Raw genomic sequence first — 18,065 nt, forward strand, 5'->3', positions numbered from 1 at the left:
GGCGGAGCTTGCAGTGAGCTGAGATCCGGCCACTGCACTCCAGCCTGGGCCACAGAGCGAGACTCCGTCTCAAAAATAAAAAAAAAGAAAAAAAAAATGAAAAAAAAAAATTAGCCGGGTGTGGCGGCAGGTCCCTGTAGTCCCAGCTACTCGGGAGGCTGAGGCAGGAGAATGGCGGGAACCCGGGAGGCGGAGCTTGCAGTGAGCCGAGATCGCACCACTGCACTCCAGCCTGGGCCACAGAGCGAGACTTGTCTCAAAAAAAAAAAGAAAAAGAAAAAGAAAAAGAGAAAGAAAAAGAAAGAAAAGAAAAATAAAGAAAAAAGTGTGTGGGGTACCCACGGTAGGAGGCAGGTCTTGTTTCTCAAAGCGGGTAGGAGAAGGGGACGGGGATGGGGTACTCGGTAGATTGGGGCTGGGACGAAAGCAGCAGAAGCCTACGACTCACAGGGCAGTACATTTCTGTAGCGGTTCTTGCCGTTGTTCTCTGGAGCTGACGCCACCATCTGAGACTGGCTGTGGTCCACCAGGGACAGTTGCTGGGGGTGCAGGCAGAGGCGGTACCTGGTGTTGGATTTTCTCTACTTTCCCTCGAGGGTACCCCCCAGGCTCCCCTGGCCTTCTTCGACATCACCCCTTGTTTATCCCTTGTACCTGAGATTCTATGGCACCCACCAAAACAGAACATATGTGTGCCACCTGCCCTGTGGGGCGTTCAGGAGGATTTAGGGAGCCATGGGACTTCCTCGGCAGGCAAGAAAGCAGGTGTCAGGGGAGAAAGGACTCACTTGGTGGGAGCGGAGAGAGTTACTTTAGGACTGACCCGCCATTATTTTAAGATGTCAGTGAGCGGAAAGATAACATGCCTGGGAATCTCTGCACAATCCAATGACTTATGCGATGCTGCTTTTGCTTAATCCTGAAAGCCATGAGGTCTGGCCAGGGCGTGGGGATTGGGGATTAGGCCACCAGAGGGAGGCTGAGCTCAGCCCTTCTGTCCTGTCCCTACCTGATACTCGTCCGCAAAACCGCAGTTGCTGTCCTTCTCATTCTTCCTGACGTGGTCAGCGAAGTCTTCAGCCAGGATGTCCCCTGGGAAGCTACGGGTTTTGGGGGAGCAGGGAGAAAAGACCGTAACCTCTTTTAATCTTGTACTTTTGAGGGCTGGGCATGGTGGCTCACATCTGTAATCCCAGCACTTGGGAGGCCGAGACGGGTGGATCACCTGAGGTCAGGAATTTGAGACCAGCCTGGCCAACATGGTGAAACCCAGTCACTACTAAAAATACAAAAATTAGCCAGGCACGGTGGCAGGCGCCTGTAGTCCCAGCTACTAGGGAGGCTGAGGTGGGAGGATCGCTTGAACCCGAGAGGTGGAGGTTGCAGTGAGCCAAGGTGGCACCATTTCACTCCAGCCTGGGCAACAGAGCAAGACTCTGTCTCAAAGGAAAAAAATGGGTGGGCCGGGTGCGGTGGCTCAAGCCTGTAATCCCAGCACTTTGGGAGGCCGAGACGGGTGGATCACAAGGTCAGGAGATCGAGACCATCCTGGCTAACACGGTGAAACCCCGTCTCTACTAAAAATACAAAAAAACTAGCCGGGCGAGGTGGCGGGCGCCTGTAGTCCCAGCTACTCGGGAGGCTGAGGCAGGAGAATGGCGTGAACCCGGGAGGCGGAGCTTGCAGTGAGCTGAGATCCGGCCACTGCACTCCAGCCTGGGCCACAGAGCGAGACTCCGTCTCAAAAATAAAAAAAAAGAAAAAAAAAATGAAAAAAAAAAATTAGCCGGGTGTGGCGGCAGGTCCTGTAGTCCCAGCTACTCGGGAGGCTGAGGCAGGAGAATGGCGGGAACCCGGGAGGCGGAGCTTGCAGTGAGCCGAGATCGCACCACTGCACTCCAGCCTGGGCCACAGAGCGAGACTTGTCTCAAAAAAAAAAAGAAAAAGAAAAAGAAAAAGAAAAAGAGAAAGAAAAAGAAAGAAAAGAAAAATAAAGAAAAAAGTGTGTGGGGTACCCACGGTAGGAGGCAGGTCTTGTTTCTCAAAGCGGGTAGGAGAAGGGGACGGGGATGGGGTACTCGGTAGATTGGGGCTGGGACGAAAGCAGCAGAAGCCTACGACTCACAGGGCAGTACATTTCTGTAGCGGTTCTTGCCGTTGTTCTCTGGAGCTGACGCCACCATCTGAGACTGGCTGTGGTCCACCAGGGACAGTTGCTGGGGGTGCAGGCAGAGGCGGTACCTGGTGTTGGATTTTCTCTACTTTCCTCGAGGGTACCCCCCAGGCTCCCCTGGCCTTCTTCGACATCACCCCTTGTTTATCCCTTGTACCCTGAGATTCTATGGCACCCACCAAAACAGAACATATGTGTGCCACCTGCCCTGTGGGGCGTTCAGGAGGATTTAGGGAGCCATGGGACTTCCTCGGCAGGCAAGAAAGCAGGTGTCAGGGGAGAAAGGACTCACTTGGTGGGAGCGGAGAGAGTTACTTTAGGACTGACCCGCCATTATTTTAAGATGTCAGTGAGCGGAAAGATAACATGCCTGGGAATCTCTGCACAATCCAATGACTTATGCGATGCTGCTTTTGCTTAATCCTGAAAGCCATGAGGTCTGGCCAGGGCGTGGGGATTGGGGATTAGGCCACCAGAGGGAGGCTGAGCTCAGCCCTTCTGTCCTGTCCCTACCTGATACTCGTCCGCAAAACCGCAGTTGCTGTCCTTCTCATTCTTCCTGACGTGGTCAGCGAAGTCTTCAGCCAGGATGTCCCCTGGGAAGCTACGGGTTTTGGGGGAGCAGGGAGAAAAGACCGTAACCTCTTTTAATCTTGTACTTTTGAGGGCTGGGCATGGTGGCTCACATCTGTAATCCCAGCACTTTGGGAGGTTGAGGCGGGCAGATCACCTGAGGTCAGGAGTTTGAGACCAGCCTGACCAACATGGAGAAACCCCATCTCTACTAAAAATACAAAAATTAGCCGGGCGTGATGGTGTCTGCCTATAGTCTACTAGCTACTCAGGAGGCTGAGGCAGGAGAATCGCTTGTACTGGGGAGGTGGAGGTTGAGTAAGCCAAGATTGCACCACTGAACTCCAGCCTGGGCAACAGAACAAGACTCTGTCCATTTCTCTCTCTCTCTCTATATATATATACACACACACACACACACACATATATATCCTTTCCACTCACTGAAATCTTATAATAATGGTATGTGTATATATATATACACACATATATGTATGTGTGTGTATGTGTATATATATACACACATGTATATTTTATATATATATAGTGCTTTTGGGATCAATGAAAAGGTGTTTTTGATCCAGCAATGCCACTCCTGGGTATATCCCCAAAATAACTGAAAGCAAAGACTCAAAAACCTATTTGCATGCCCATATCTATAATGTTCAGGATAGCCCAGAGGTGGACACAACCTAAGCCTCCATCTATGGGAGAACAGATAAACCAAACGTGGTCGAGCCATACAATGGACTATGATTCAGCCTCAAAAACAAGGGAGGCTCGGCGCGGTGGCTCACGCCTGTCATTCCAGCACTTTGAGAGGCTGAGGTAGAAGGATTGTTTGAGCCCAGGAGTTTAAGACCAGCCTGGGCAACACAGCAGGACCCTGTCTCCACAGAAATTTAAGTATTAGCCAGGCATGGTGGTGCACAACTGTGGTCCCAGCTACTTGCAGGCTGAGATGAGAGGATCACTTGAACCAGGAGGTCAAGGCTGCAGCGAGCTGTGTTTGCCACACTATACTCCAGCCTAGAGTGAGATCCTGTCTCAATTTTTAAAACTAAAATTAAAACATTAGAAAAAGTTGCTTGACTTCATGGAACTTCAGCTCCTTCTCACTCTTCCTCTTGTAATATAATTTTTTTTTTTTCCTTTGGAGACAGAGTCTCGTTCTGTCGCCCAGGCTGGAGCACAGTGGCACGATCTCAGCTCCCTGTAACCTCTGCCTCCCAGGTTCAAGCAATTCTCCTGCCTCAGCCTCCCGAGTAGCTGGGACTACAGGTGCCTGCCACCCCACCCGGCTAATTTTTTGTATTTTAGTACAGATAGGGTTTCACCGTATTTCCCAGGCTGGTCTCAGACTCCTGATCTCAGGCAATCCTCCTGCCTCGGCCTCCCAAAGTGCTAGGATTACAGGCATGAGCCACTGCACCCAGCTTGTAATAGAATTTTATAAATGCTGTCTCGACGGGCGCAATGCCTCATACCTGTAATCCCAGCACTTTGGGAGGCTGAGGCAGGTGGATCACGAGGTCAGGAGTTTGAGACCAGCCTGGCCAACATGGCGAAACCCCATCTCTACTAGAAATACACAAATCAGCTGGGCGTGGTGTTGCGCACCTGTAATCCCGATTACTCAGGAGGCTGAGGCAGGAGAATCGCTTGAACCCGTGATGCGGAGGTTGCAGCGAACCGAGATCACACCACTATGCTCCAACCTGGGTGACGGGGAGACTCCATCTCAAAAAATAAAAAATAAAATAATAATAATAATAAACCTACTCAGACAGCCCTACACTCAAACTTCTCATGCAGACCAGTGTTTCTCCTTCCTGTCATCCCATCACCATGGCCTGGAGTCTATCTACCACTCCAGGGAACACCTTTCTCCAAAATCGTCATGACCTCCCTGTCTGTCATTGCAAAGGCCACGTTTCAGCCCCCACCGGCCTCACTGCTCCGTATTATTTAGCACCACCTCCTGTGCCTGCCTGTTTCCTGGATCTGCACTGTTCCTGAACACCAGTCCTGGCTTGGCCCCCACCTACCCAGCTGCTGCTCATCCATTTCCTGGGCAGGTCCCTCCTCCTCTGTCCGTCTTAAAAGGTAACTGTTCCCCAGTGTCCAACCCCAAGCCACTTTTCTCACTGGACACACACGTCTTACAGGGTTTGGCCCATTCCTGTAGTTTCACTTTCTTTCTTTCTCTTTTTTTTGTTTTTTGAGACAGAGTCTCATTCTGTTGCCCAGGCTGCAGTGCAGTGGTGTGATCTCGGCTCACTGCCACCTCGGCCTCCGAAGCTCAAGCAATTCTCCTGCTTCTGCCTCCTGAGATTACAGGCGCCCACAACCATGCCCGGCTAATTTTTGTATTTTTAGTAGAAACGGGGTTTCACCATGTTGGTCAGGCTGGTCTCGGACTCCTGACCTCAAGTGATCCTCCCGCCTTGGCCTCCCAACGTACTGGGATTACAGGTGTGAGCCACCGCGCCTGGCCTCTTGTCTGGATTATTACAGATCTCTTCCCTTTGCTTCTTACACCTGTTAGACTGTGTCACTAATCTATTCAAAATCTTCCAAGAACTCCCATCTCACAATAAATCCAAAGTCCTAACTTTCATCTACAAGCCTGTGCCTGCTCTGGCCCCACTGACGTCTCTGATCTCACTTACCACCACCCTCCCCTTCCTTGCTGTACTCAGTGGGAGATGCATGATGTTCTCTGAATCTCACGTGTGCTGCTGCCTCGGGCCCTCCACTTGCCTGCCCCTGTCCTCGGAACGCCCTTCCCAGATGCGTGCACTGCTCCTCTCCCACTTGCGTAGGTTTGTACTCAGATGACTTCCTCTTAGTCATCTCGTTAGCAAGGCTTTCCTTGAATATCCTGCCTAAAATATTCCTGCAGGGTGTGGCGGCTCACGCCTGTAATGTTAACACTTGGGAGGCCGAAGTGGAAGGATTGCTTGAGGCCAGGAGTTTGAGACCAGCCTGGGCAACCTAGTAAGACCGCCCCCTCCCACCCCCATCTCTACAAAAAATTTAAAAACTAGCCAGGCATTGTGGTGCATGCCTGTGGTCCCAGCTACAGGGGAAGCTGAGGTGGGAGGGCCACTGGAGCCCAGGAGGTCGAGGCTGTGGTGAGCTATGATAGGGCCACTGTACTCCAGCCTGGGCCACAGAGTGAGACCCTGTCTTGACAAATTAATAAATAAAATAAAATAATTCTTCTGATTTTCTCTTTAATTTCTTCTAATTTTCACATTAGAAGAATATCAAAATAGGCCAGGGGCCATGGCTCACACGTGTAATCCCAGCACTTTGGGAAGCCAAGGTGAGTGGATCACAAGGTCAGGAGTTCGAGACCAGCCTGGCCAACATAGTGAAACCCCATCTCTACTAAAAATTACAAAAATTAGCCGGGCGTAGTGGTGCATGCCTGTGGTCCCAGCTACTCAGGAGGCTGAGGCAGCAGGAGATTTGCTGGAACCCGGGAGGTGGAGGTTGTGGTGAGCCAAGATCATGCCACTGCACTCCAGCCTGGGCAACAGAGCAAGACTCCACCTCAAAAAAAAAAAAAAAAAAAAAAAGAATATCAAAATATTCCTCTACCCTTCCTATCCCCTCCTCTTGCTTTGTCTCCAAGTTTATTCTTTATATATATGGTACAATCTCGGCTCACTGCAACCTCTGTTCCTGGATTCAAGTGACTCTCCTGCCCCAGCCTCCTGAGTAGCTGGGATTATAGGTGTGCACCACTGTGCCTGGCTCTGTCTGAAAGTTTATATCATATTTTTAATGACTTTATTTATTTATTTATTTATTTATTTATTTATTTATTTTTATTTTTTCAGATGGAGTCTCGCTCTGTCACCCAGGCTGGAGTGCAGTGGTGTGATGTTGGCTCACTGCAAGCTCCGCTTCCCAGGTTCCTGCCATTCTCCTCCTCAGCCTCCCAAGTACCTGGGACTACAGGGGCCCGCCACCACACCCAGCTAATTTTTTGTATTTTTAGTAGAGATGGGGTTTCACCGTGTTAGCCAGGATGGTCTCGATCTCCTGACCTCATGATCCGCCCGTCTCGGCCTCCCAAAGTCCTGGGATTACAGGCTTGAGCCACCGCGCCCAGCGATCTTGTTTACTGATATCTCCTGTACTAGGATATAAGCCCCTGGCGGGCAGGAATCTTGGTTTAATTTGCTGTTTGTTTGGCACCTAGAACAGTGCCTGATACATGCTGGTGCTCAGCTGATATTTGCTGAATGAATGAATGAATGAATTCTGCTGAATGAATGAATGAATGTCCAGGAGTTGAGACCAGAACTGAATTCACTGGCCCAGGCTGCTTGGGGAGTGAGTCGAGATGGAAGGGCTGTGGTCCCCGTCGCAGAAGTCGCAGAGGCCTGGGTCCCTTCTGAGACCTTTGTGGGTAGATGCACTGATCCACCCTCTGGCGGTCTTACTAGGTGGCCCAGGCTGGTCTCGAGCTCCTGGCCTCAAGCAATGCTTCCACCTCAGCCTCCCAAAGTGTTAGCATTACAGGCGTGAGCCGCCACACCCCGTGGGAATATTTTAGGCAGCATATTCAAGGAAAGCCCTCTGACCCAGCCGGCAGCCAGCAAACACCCCTTGATTTGACCAGATTCTTTCCGATGCACCCCCGAGACCTTCTGCTCACCTGAAGACCAGATCCCTGAGTTCTGGTTTCTGCTGGTTCTTCTTATTCCTGGGAAAAGGACGTTAGGACGAAAGGCTCAGGGGTGAGGCTGCAACCAGGGATCCTCCTCCTTCTTCTCTAGCCCCCACCCTCCAGGCGGTCAGCCCTGTGCGGCGTCTCACCTCCTCTTCAGGAAGAAAAACAGCAGGACCACCAGGATGAGAAATAGGAGGATGCCCACGATGGCTCCAGCAATGACCCCTGTGGGGAGGAGTCATTGGGAACTCTTAGAACGCAGGTCTTATCTTGTCATCTGTCTCCAACCTTGCCCAGCCTTTCCTCTTCCCCAGAAGCCTGGTCCAACTACAGCTGACCCTTGAACATCACGGGTGTGAACTGCGTGGGTCCAGTTATACTTACACACTTATCCATGGATTTTCCTCTACCCCTGAGACAGCAAGACCAGCCCCCCTCCTTCCTCCTCCTCCTCTGCCTACTCAACACGAAGACCACAAGGATGAAGACCATTATGATGATCCACTTCATAAACAGTGAATACATTTTCTCTTCCTTAGGATGTTCTTAAGAACTTTTTTTCTCTAGCTACTTGATTATAAGAATACAGTATATAGTACAGCCAGGCGGGGTGGTTCATGACTGTAATCCTAGCACTTTGGGAGGCCGAGGCAGGTAGATCACGAGGTCAGGAGATCGAGACCATCCTGACTAACACGATGAAACCCTGTCTCTACTAAAAATACAAAAAAAAAAAAAAATTAGCCAGGCATGGTGGCAGGCGCCTGTAGTCCCAACTACTCGGGGGCTGAGGCAGGAGGATGGCGTGAACCCGGGAGGCGGGTCTTGCACTGAGCCGAGATCGCGCCACTGCATTCCAGCCTGGGTGACAGAGCAAGACTCTGTCTCAAAAACAAACAAACAAACAAACAAAAAGAATACAGTACACAGTACATATTACAGACAAAATATATGTTCTTTATGTTATTGGTAAGACTTCCAATCAAGAGTAGGTATTAGTAGTTAAATTTTGGGGGAGTCAAATGTTACATGCAGATTTTTTTTCTTTTTCTTTTTTTGAGCCTGTCGCCCAGGCTGGAGTGCGGTGGTGCGATCTCAGCTCACTGCAAGCTCCGCCTCCCTGGTTCACACCCTTCTCCTGCCTCAGCCCCCTGAGTAGCTGGGACTACAGACGCCCGCCACCACACCCGGCTAATTTTTTGTGTCTTTAGGAGAGATGGGCTTTCACCATGTTAGCCTGGGTGGTCTTGATCTCCTGACCTCATGATTCGCCCGCCTTGGCCTCCCAAAGTGCTGGGATTACAGGCGTGAGCCACCGCACCCAGGCATTATATGCAGATTTTCTATTGTGTAGGGGACCATTGTTCAAAAGTCAACTGTCCATCATTTTCAGAAGTGACCTGGGTGCTGAAGAATGACTCCTGGCCAGGTGCGATGGCTCACGCCTGTAATCCCAACACTTTGGGAGCCTGAGGTGGGTGGATCACTTGAGCCCAGGAGTTTGAGACCAGCCTGGGCAACATAACAAAACCCCGCCTCTACTAAAAATACAAAAATTAGCTGAGTATGGTGGTGCACACCTGTCATCCCAGCTACTAAGGAGGCTGAGCATGAGAATCACTTGAACTCGGGAGGCAGAGGTTGCAGTGAGCTGAGATTGCACCACTGCGCTCCAGCCTGGGTGATACAGCGAGACTCTGTCTCAAAAAAAAAAAAGGACCCCAACAAAATAGCTGGTCATGGTAGTACATGCCTGTAGTCCCAGCTACTCAGGGGACTGAGGCAGGAGGATCACTTGAGCCTGGGAGGTGGAGGCTGCAGTGAGCCATGATCGTATTGTTGTACTCCAGCCTGGGCAACAGAGGGAAATCATGTCTCAAAAAATAACAAAAACAAAAACAAAAGCAAAAGGGACTCTCACCTTCCTTAGCTTAGACTTGTGGTTCTCAACAAGCGTGATTTTCTTCCCAAAGAGACACTGGGCAATGTCTGGAGACATTTTTGGTTGTCACAGCTGGGAAGTGGGAGTGCTACTGGCATCTAGTTGGTGGGAACCAGAGGTGTGGCTCAATATCCTACAATGCACAGGATGCCCCCCACCCACCCCCTCCCCGCAACAAAGAAGGATCTAGCCTGAAACATCTGTAGTGCCGAGGCGGAGGAAGCACTGTGCTGGTTGTGAAATCGTCCCCAGCATGGACGGCTTCTGTTCTCCCCAGAATTGAGGCTTCATCTTCTCAGAGGTCCTGCTGGCTGGGGAAGGGCTCTCCAGCAGCGGAGCCTACCGAGATCTGGTGGTGTCTTTTTTTTTTTTTGGTTTGTTTTTTGAGACAGAGTTTTGCCCTGTTGCCCAGGCTGGAGTGCAATGGCACGATCCCGGCTCACTGCAACCTCCACCTCTTGGGTTCTAGTGATTCTCCTGCCTCAGTCTCCTGAGTAGCTGGGATTACGGGCACACGCCACTAGGCCTGGCTAATTTTTTGTATTTTTAGTAGAGACAGGGTTTCTCCATGTTGGTCAGCCTGGTCTCGAACTCCTGACCTCAGGTGACCCGCCTGCCTCAGCCTCCCAAAGTGCTGGGATGACAGGCGTGAGCCACCGCGCCTGGCTGATCTGTGGTGTGGTGTCTATGGCTGCTCTCAGGCTGATGGCACAGTTCTTCCAAGACCTGTCATTAAATGTCTGGTCTTAAGGGTAGACTCAAGCCTATGGCCCATCTCCATCAGCCTTGAAGGCCACCAAGCTGCAGCTTCTCAACAATCCTGGGAAGAGTGTACTTGTTGACAGGGAACTGCAGAGTCTTACAGCCTATAGGGGAGACTTGTTCATGGACTTGGGCTCACAGAATTGGACTAGAGGACCTGTTCTCTCAGGGATCCTTGTTACTAAGGGAGAGAACTTTCCAGGCAATGGGGTCTGGCAAAGCCCAGTTCAAACAGCATCCACTGATCGCTGCATCAACCCCTAGTCTCTCTCCAGATTGGAGACCCAATCTCATAAGAAACCCTATTCCTAGGGAGTGATCAATGGGGAAGAGTGAGGCTTATGGCCATGGTCTTGGCACATGGCCAGGTCTTTCCAAAGTCTAAGCTCCAAACTTCTTCAAGTATCCCATTGATTAATGCAAGATGATACAACCACATTAGGAAAAAAAAGAGGGGGGGGCAGTTAGACATATAGTTCGCATGTGATCCCTCAGTACCACTACCGGGTATAGACCCAAGAGAAATACAAACATACGTCTGCACAAAACCTGTCCACAAACGTTCCTAGTGGCATTACCTGTAACAGTCAAAAGTGGAAACTACTCAACTGATCCATCAACTGGATCAGGGAATGAATAAAAATGAATGGATGGACCAGGTGCGGTGGCTCACGCCTGTAATCCCAACACTTTGGGAGGCAGAGGCAGGAGGATTACTTGAGGTCAGGAGTTCAAGACCAGTCTGGCCAACATGGCAAAACCCCATCTCTACTAAAAGTATAAAAATTAGCTGGGTGGGCCGGGCGCGGTGGCTCAAGCCTGTAATCCCAGCACTTTGGGAGGCCGAGACGGGCGGATCACGAGGTCAGGAGATCGAGACCACCCTGGCTAACACGGTGAAACCCCGTCTCTACTAAAAAATACAGAAAAACTAGCTGGGCGAGGTGGCGGGCGCCTGTAGTCCCAGCTACTCGGGAGGCTGAGGCAGGAGAATGGCGTAAACCCGGGAGGCGGAGCTTGCAGTGAGCTGAGATCCGGCCACTGCACTCCAGCCTGGGCGACAGAGCGAAACTCCGCCTCAACAACAACAACAACAACAACAACAAAAATTAGCTGGGTGTGGTAGCAGGCGCCTATAATCCCAGCTACTCAGGAGGCTGAGGCAGGAGAATCACTTGAACCCGGGAGGTGGAGATTGCAGTGAGCCGAGATCACACCACTGCATTCCAGCTTGGGCAACAAGTGCAAAACTCCATCTCGAAATATAAAATAAAAATGATGTTTCAAAGGAAATGAGAAACGAAAGAGTCCCATTGATTTCCTCACAACGGGGCCTGATGGGGTCTACTGAGAATTTCATCGTAGCTGCCTGACCCACACGGCTCCGCTCACCTGCACTCTCAGTGTGGCAGGTCACAGAGGGAGAGACAACCCTCATTCCATCCCAGATGGTCGTGATGGTGGCTGGGTAGGACTGAGCCGGCCCAAGACCTGACACAGACACACCCTTCCCACATGAAGATCTGTCCTGGGAGCCCCGCTGTCCTCCCACCTCCAACTCAAAGGTCTCGTAGCCTCCCTGGGGGCAGGACCAGGTCAAGATGACTCCATAGCCCCCTGAGGTGCTGACGCAGGAAGTGATGGTGACTGTGTCTGGGTCTGGGTGAAGGAAGCAAGAGGTCAGCAACACCATCCAAGGTGGTTTTCCACCCCCTCCACCCCCACCCCCACTACTCAGGCCAGTTTTCTGAGATAAGCCCATCCCTTCCTCCCCAAATGCAAATTACCTCATCTTCCCTCCTTTTCTGTCCTCCCCAAATGGACACAAATTAAGTCCCTTCCAACTACAACTCCCATGAGGCCTTGGGCTCCTCCATCACTGCAGCTCATGAAGTCATGGCCCGTGGCCTGATGGGATTTGTATTCCATTCATCTCTCAGCCCTCAAGGCCTGAGATAAGCCCAGTTCACCATGTGAAGGCAGGAAGGGGAGTGTCTCACATGTGGACGCACGGAGGCTCTGCATGGAACTGGCTACGTCATTCCTCTCCGCCCACACGGTGAAGTTGTACAGAGTCCCGGGTTCCAGGGCCTCCACCTTGTACTGTGTCTCATTGGTCCTACTGGTCTGGTTGGCCCAATTCGCTCGGGGATATTGCCCCCTCTGGGGATGTCCCTCGCTGGCCCACTGGACCCAGTATATGTACAGCTGAAAGTGGGGGTCTCCAGGGGCCTTCCACCACAGTGTGACTGAGTTCTTAGTCTGAGTTTTATTCTGGAGATCTGTTACCTCACTGGGAGCTGAGAAGTGAGAACAGAGGCCTAAGTGGGTATCCTCGAAGACCCTCCTACCTTAGCCTGCCTGCCTCTCCCCCCCAGCAAAGCTGAGATACCCATTATCAATGGCTCCAGTGACTAAGGAGGCTGAACCACAGGAAAGAGCCTAGACACTGAAAGATTGTGGGGACCAGAATCTCCTAGCCCTCTCCATCCCCTGGCTACAGCCCTGGGTCCCACCCTGTCATCTTTTTGTTCTTCCCAAATGCACACCAATCTCACCCACTGAAACTACAACTCCCATGAGGCCATGGACTCTCTGTATCGCTGCAGCTTATGAAGTCATGGCTCCATGGTGTGATGGGATTTGTAGTCCACCACCTCTCATAGCCCTTGAGATCTGATCTCTGTATTTTCTTTCCCACAGGAACCCCAGGTAGGGTGCCTTCTCACTCTAGACACACCACGTTTCTAGAGGGAGCTGACAAATTTCATCTTTTTAGCCCAAATGACCAAGGATTGAAGAGTTCCAGGTTTAGGCTAGGCATGGTGGCTCACTCATATAATCTCAGTGTCTAGGGAGGCCAAGGCAGGAGGATCACTTGAGCCCAAGAGTTCGAGACCAGCTTGGGCAACATAATGAGACCCTGTCTCTACAAAAAATAATGTTTTAAATGAGCTGGGCATGGTGGCTCATGCTTGTGGTCCCAGTTACTCAGGAGGTTGAGATGGGAGGATCACTTGAGCCCAGGAGGTCGAGGATGCAGTGAACCATGATCACACCCCTGCACTCCAGCCTGGGTAACAGAGCAAGACCCTGTCTCAAAAAAAAACAAAAACAAACCAAAAAGAATGAACCTAGTCTCCAGAGTGATTTTGATTTTTCTCATGAGTGGGACCCACCGTGCCCAGGCTGAGAGATGGGGCCCTCTTGGTTCATCTAATTCCCTGGGACCAGCTATTGGCTATTGTCCAGCTGGTGACTGTCAGCTCCTGAGAGGTGGTTCTGGACAACTGAGGGCTCTCCCTGACCCCAAAGAGCCCATTTCCCAAAGGGAGAAAAAACAGGTCCCACAGTTTGGAAAGCCCTGTCTGCTAAGAGATGACACCCGCTAGGAACGGGGCCTATAGGTTTAAGCTCCGGCCGGTGAGGCTGGAGGGACCCATGGATACTCTTCGTCTCCCAAGGAGCTCCCAAAGTCCCTTCATATTTTCCCTTCCCCCATACTAATAGAGTTGTATTCAGAACCAACCGTGTCTCACCAGTGGCTGCAGTGAGGGTGCTGTTATAGCCTCTGACCTCATTCCTCTCGGCCCAGACAGTGAGGTGGTACAGGCGGCCAGCTTCCAGTTTGTTTAGGATGATTTCAGTACCTGAGGTGTTTTGGGTCCTGGGGTCAGTCATACCCTCCCCGATCCATGAGACCCAGTAGGTGTAGGAAGACTGGCCTGGGCCCTGGGGAGCTGTCCAGCGCAACGTAATAGAGCTGTTGGTTCCGTCCTTCTTGCTGAGGCTTCTCACTGCGTTGGGGGCTGGGAGAGGGAGCAGAGTCAGGATTTCCACGTCCCCTAGTCCCCAAGAGTCCAGAACACAGTGCTATGCCCTGTCCTTGTGCAGCCCAGCTCATTAAGAAACACTTCCTGGCAGGGCACAGTGGCTCAGGCCTGTAATCTCAGCACTTTGGGAAGCTAAATCGGGAGGACTACCTGAGCCTGGGAATTTGAGATCAACCTGAGCAACATAGTGAGACTCTAGCTCTACTAAAAATTAAAACAAATTAGCTGGGCACAGTAGCACATGTCTGTAGTCCCAGCTACTAGGGAGGCTGAGGTGGGAGGATCGCTTGAGCTTGGGAGGTTCAGGCTGCCTCTGCACTCCAGCCTGGGAGACAGAGCAGGATCATCTCAAAAAAGAGAGAGAGAGAGAGAGGTCAGGTGCAGTGGCTCTCGCCTGTAATCCCAACAATTTGGGAGGCCAAGGTGGGTGGATCACTTGAGGCCAGGAATTCAACACAAGTCTGGGCAACATGGCAAAACCCTGTCTCTACTAAAAATACACAAATTAGCTGGGTGTGGTGGTGCCTGCCTGTAGTCACAGCTACTTGGAAGGCAGAGGCGGGAGAATTGCTTGAGCCCAGGAGGCTGAGTTGCGGTGAGCTGAGATTGTGCCATTGCACTCCAGCCTGGGTGACAGAGGAAAATTCTGTCTCAAGAAAAAAGAAAGAAAAGAAGGAAAGAAGGAAAGGGAAAGAAAGAAAGAAAGAAAGAAAGAAGAAAGAGAGAGAGAGAGGGAGGGAGGGAGGGAGGGAGGGAGGGAGGAAGGAAGGAAGGAAGGAAGGAAGGAAGGAAAGAAGGAAGGAAGGAAGGGAAAGAAAGAAAGAGGAAGGGGAAGGGGAAGAAAGAAAAGGCCTGTGCCCCCGAAGCCCCACGATCAGCGGCAGGAGACGTCTGCACAGGCTGTCTTCTTCTTCAGGGCAGAGCCAGCCCCCAGCTGTCATTACATCTACCTGTGAACTTGGAGAGGGGGATGCCTGAGCTCAGAGAGGCTGAAGAGCCTAGACTACAGAGCCAGAGCCCAGAGGAAGTGCCACGCTGCTGCTGCCGGTTCTGAACCTCTCACCAAAACAGGGAGTGGGCACTGAGGGTTCCTACCTGTGGAGATGCTGAGATTCTGCCTGGAGCCACGTGCTCCATTTTTTTCTGCCCATACAGAGAATGTGTACAAGGTTCCGGGTTCGAGTCCCTCAGCTGTCACATTGGCATTTGCTGTGTTTCGGGTCTCAGTTCCACCACCGTCTCCAGTGTACTCTACCCAGTAGGTATAGTCCTGAAGGTCTGGGCCATCGGGGACTTCCCAGCTCAGGGTGATGGAGCTGTTGGTCTGAGTATCCATATGGAGGTTTCTCACTGGGTTGGGGGCTGAGAAATTAGGAAGAAGATCCTATGTGGGCAGAGATACAGAACAAAATGGGGCAGGAGTGGGCCCCTCACTGCCCTCCATGATCTTAGCTCTTGTTCAACTGCTGGTACCAGCAGACAGAGGGTGTATGTTCTAGACCGTGTTTCTCAAACTTTAATGTGTCGGGCGCAGTGGCTCGCGCCTGTGATCCCAGCACTTTGGGAGGCTGAGGCAAGTGGATCACCTGAGGTCAGGAGTTCAAGACCAGCCCGGGCAACATGGTCAACGGGGTTTAGTAGAAACGCTGTCTTGGCCAGGCGCAGTGGCTCATGCCTGTAATCCCAGCACTTTGGGAGGCCGAGGCGGGTGGATTACCTGAGGTCGGGAGTTCGAGACCAACCTGGTCAACATGGTGAAATCCCTTCTCTACTAAAAATACAAAAATTAGCCAGGCGTGGTGGCAGGTGCCTGTAATCCCAGCGACTCGGGAGGCTGAGGCAGGAGAATTGCTTGAACCCAGGAGGCAGAGATTGCAGTGAGCCGAGATTGCACCATTGCACTCCAACCTGGGGAACAAGAGTGAGACTTCATCTCAAAAAAAAAAAAAAGAAACGCTGTCTCTACTAAAAATACAAAAGTTAGCCAGGCATGGTGTGGCGGGCGCCTGTAATTCCAGCTACTCGGGAAGCTGAGGCATGAGAATCACTTGAACCCAGGAGGCAGAGGTTGCAGTGAGCTGAGATTGCACCACTGCACTCCAGCCCGGGCAACAGAGCAAGACTCTATCTCAAAAAAAAAAAAAAAAAAAGAAAAGAAAAGAAAAGAAAAAAAGAAAAAACTTTAATGTGTGCACATCTCACGGGGGATCTCGTTAAATGCGGGTTCTGAGCAGTAGGTCTGGGGTGGAGCTGAGATACTCATTTCCAGTCAGCTTCCCGGAACACTGATGCAGCTCACACGTGGGTCATAATTTTAGTAGTACTATAGTCTCCATATGTGTGTCCCCTTCCACAAATTCATATGCTGAAACCTAATCTCCAATGAAATAGCATTAAGAGGTAGGGCCCTTACAAGGAGATTTTTTTTTCTTTTTTTTCTTTTTCTTGAGATGGAGTCTCGCTCTGTTGCCCGGGCTGGAGTGCGGTGGCCGGATCTCAGCTCACTGCAAGCTCCGCCTCCCGGGTTTACGCCATTCTCCTGCCTCAGCCTCCCGAGTAGCTGGGAGTACAGGCGCCCGCCACCTCGCCCGGCTAGTTTTTTGTATTTTTTAGTAGAGATGGGGTTTCACCGTGTTAGCCAGAATGGTCTCGATCTCCTGACCTCGTGATCCGCCCGTCTCGGCCTCCCAAAGTGCTGGGATTACAGGCTTGAGCCACCGTGCCCGGCCAAGGAGATTATATCATAAAGGTGAAGGCTTTATGCCTGGAGTCACTGCCTAAGAGAGGCCCCATGGCCCAGCACAATTGCTCACGCCTGGAATCTCAGCAATTGGGGGGCAGAGGTTGGGAGACTGCTTGAGGCCAGGAGTTAGAGACCAGCCTGGATCACATAGCAAGACCTCATCTCTAAAAAAAATAAATTAGTCAGGCATGGTGGCCCACGTCTATAGTCCCTGCTACTTGGGAGGCTGAGGTGGGCAGATGGCTTCAGCCCAGGAATTTCAGGCTGCAGTGAGCTATGATCCTGCCACTGCACTCCAGCCTGGGTGACAAAGCGAGACTCTGACTCTTAAAAAAAAGAAAAAAATAAGAGAGAATCAAGGGATTCTTGTGTGGTGGTGAAGATGGCCTCTGACTTTCCAATATGGTAGGCATTAGCACAGTGGAGGATGAAGGCGGGACTGGGAGTCCCTCAACAGGCCTTTTGAGCACACGAAATGTGAAACTGAATTTGCAGTTTCATGCAACTTTAATGAGTTTAAATCTAATAGCCACGTGTGGCTAGTGGCTACCATATGGGACAGTGGAGGTGTAGACACAGGCAGCTGTCCACATCAGGGTCATGGAGCTGATGATCTGCGTTTCCATCTTCAATATGGGACACAGTTAGGAACTAGAAGAAGAGTCAGAGGGTCAGAGTGTCCCCACTCACAGTATCTCATTCTTTGAAAGCTCAGGTAACATGCCTTGGCCCCTACACATTCCTGTCAGTGCAGGAAGATGCTCCTGGACATTATGGTCCACATTCTAGAGAGTTCTAGACACAGACTGGCCCCAACTTCACAGCTGGAGGTACCATGGACATTCATTCCTTCTTCATCTCCTGAGCTGAGACTGCCCCAGGATGTGGACAAGGGTACCTGGCTCAATGTGGGCCAGAGGGACTATGGACCAGACGATCAGCCACGTTCTCCTGCCTACCGTCCCTTAAACAAATAAGAGATCAAACAAATGGCGACTGCCTCTCACCTGTGGTGGCCTTTCCAGTCTCCTGGGAGCTGTTGATTCCGTTCTTCTCCACCCACACGGAAAACACGTACAAAGACCCGGGTTCAAGTCCATCCACGGTGATGCTGGTGTCTGTTGTGCTTCGAGTCTCCCTTCTGTCACCGTCTCTGGTGTACTCAACCCAGTAGGTGGAGTTCTGTGGGTCTGGGCCCTCGGGGACCTCCCAGGTCAGGGCGAGGGAGCTGTTGGTTTGAGCCTCCACTCTCAGGTTTCTCACTGGGTTGGGAGCTGAAAACCAGTACAGGAGGGAAATGAGTTGTAGTTTCTGGCCCTCGAACTTTCCAGCCCTTCCTTAACCCCTGG

The 18,065-nt window shown here is 51.3% G+C and overlaps 1 protein-coding gene across 4 annotated transcripts in view; it reads right to left on the reverse strand.

Moving 5' to 3' along the window:
* PTPRH (protein tyrosine phosphatase receptor type H) overlaps window positions 1–18,065 on the reverse strand; it is a 30,244-nt gene that overhangs the window by 6,280 nt on the left and 5,899 nt on the right. For 3 of the 4 annotated variants that reach the window (XM_033224436.1, XM_033224438.1, XM_033224439.1), the window contains 9 exons: window positions 17,724–17,990; window positions 15,069–15,335; window positions 13,680–13,949; window positions 12,141–12,440; window positions 11,533–11,799; window positions 7,583–7,661; window positions 7,422–7,469; window positions 2,687–2,777; window positions 2,126–2,216 (listed from right to left, as the gene is read on the reverse strand). In XM_033224436.1, the coding sequence (XP_033080327.1) occupies window positions 2,126–2,216; window positions 2,687–2,777; window positions 7,422–7,469; window positions 7,583–7,661; window positions 11,533–11,799; window positions 12,141–12,440; window positions 13,680–13,949; window positions 15,069–15,335; window positions 17,724–17,990 (1,680 nt within the window). The remainder of the gene's footprint in view (window positions 1–2,125; window positions 2,217–2,686; window positions 2,778–7,421; window positions 7,470–7,582; window positions 7,662–11,532; window positions 11,800–12,140; window positions 12,441–13,679; window positions 13,950–15,068; window positions 15,336–17,723; window positions 17,991–18,065) is intronic. The other variant, XM_033224437.1, reaches the window with a different exon arrangement.

This window comes from Trachypithecus francoisi, unplaced genomic scaffold (genome assembly GCF_009764315.1).
Source record: "Trachypithecus francoisi isolate TF-2019V2 unplaced genomic scaffold, Tfra_2.0 Lachesis_group12, whole genome shotgun sequence".
In the NCBI taxonomy this organism is placed as follows: domain Eukaryota; kingdom Metazoa; phylum Chordata; class Mammalia; order Primates; family Cercopithecidae; genus Trachypithecus; species Trachypithecus francoisi.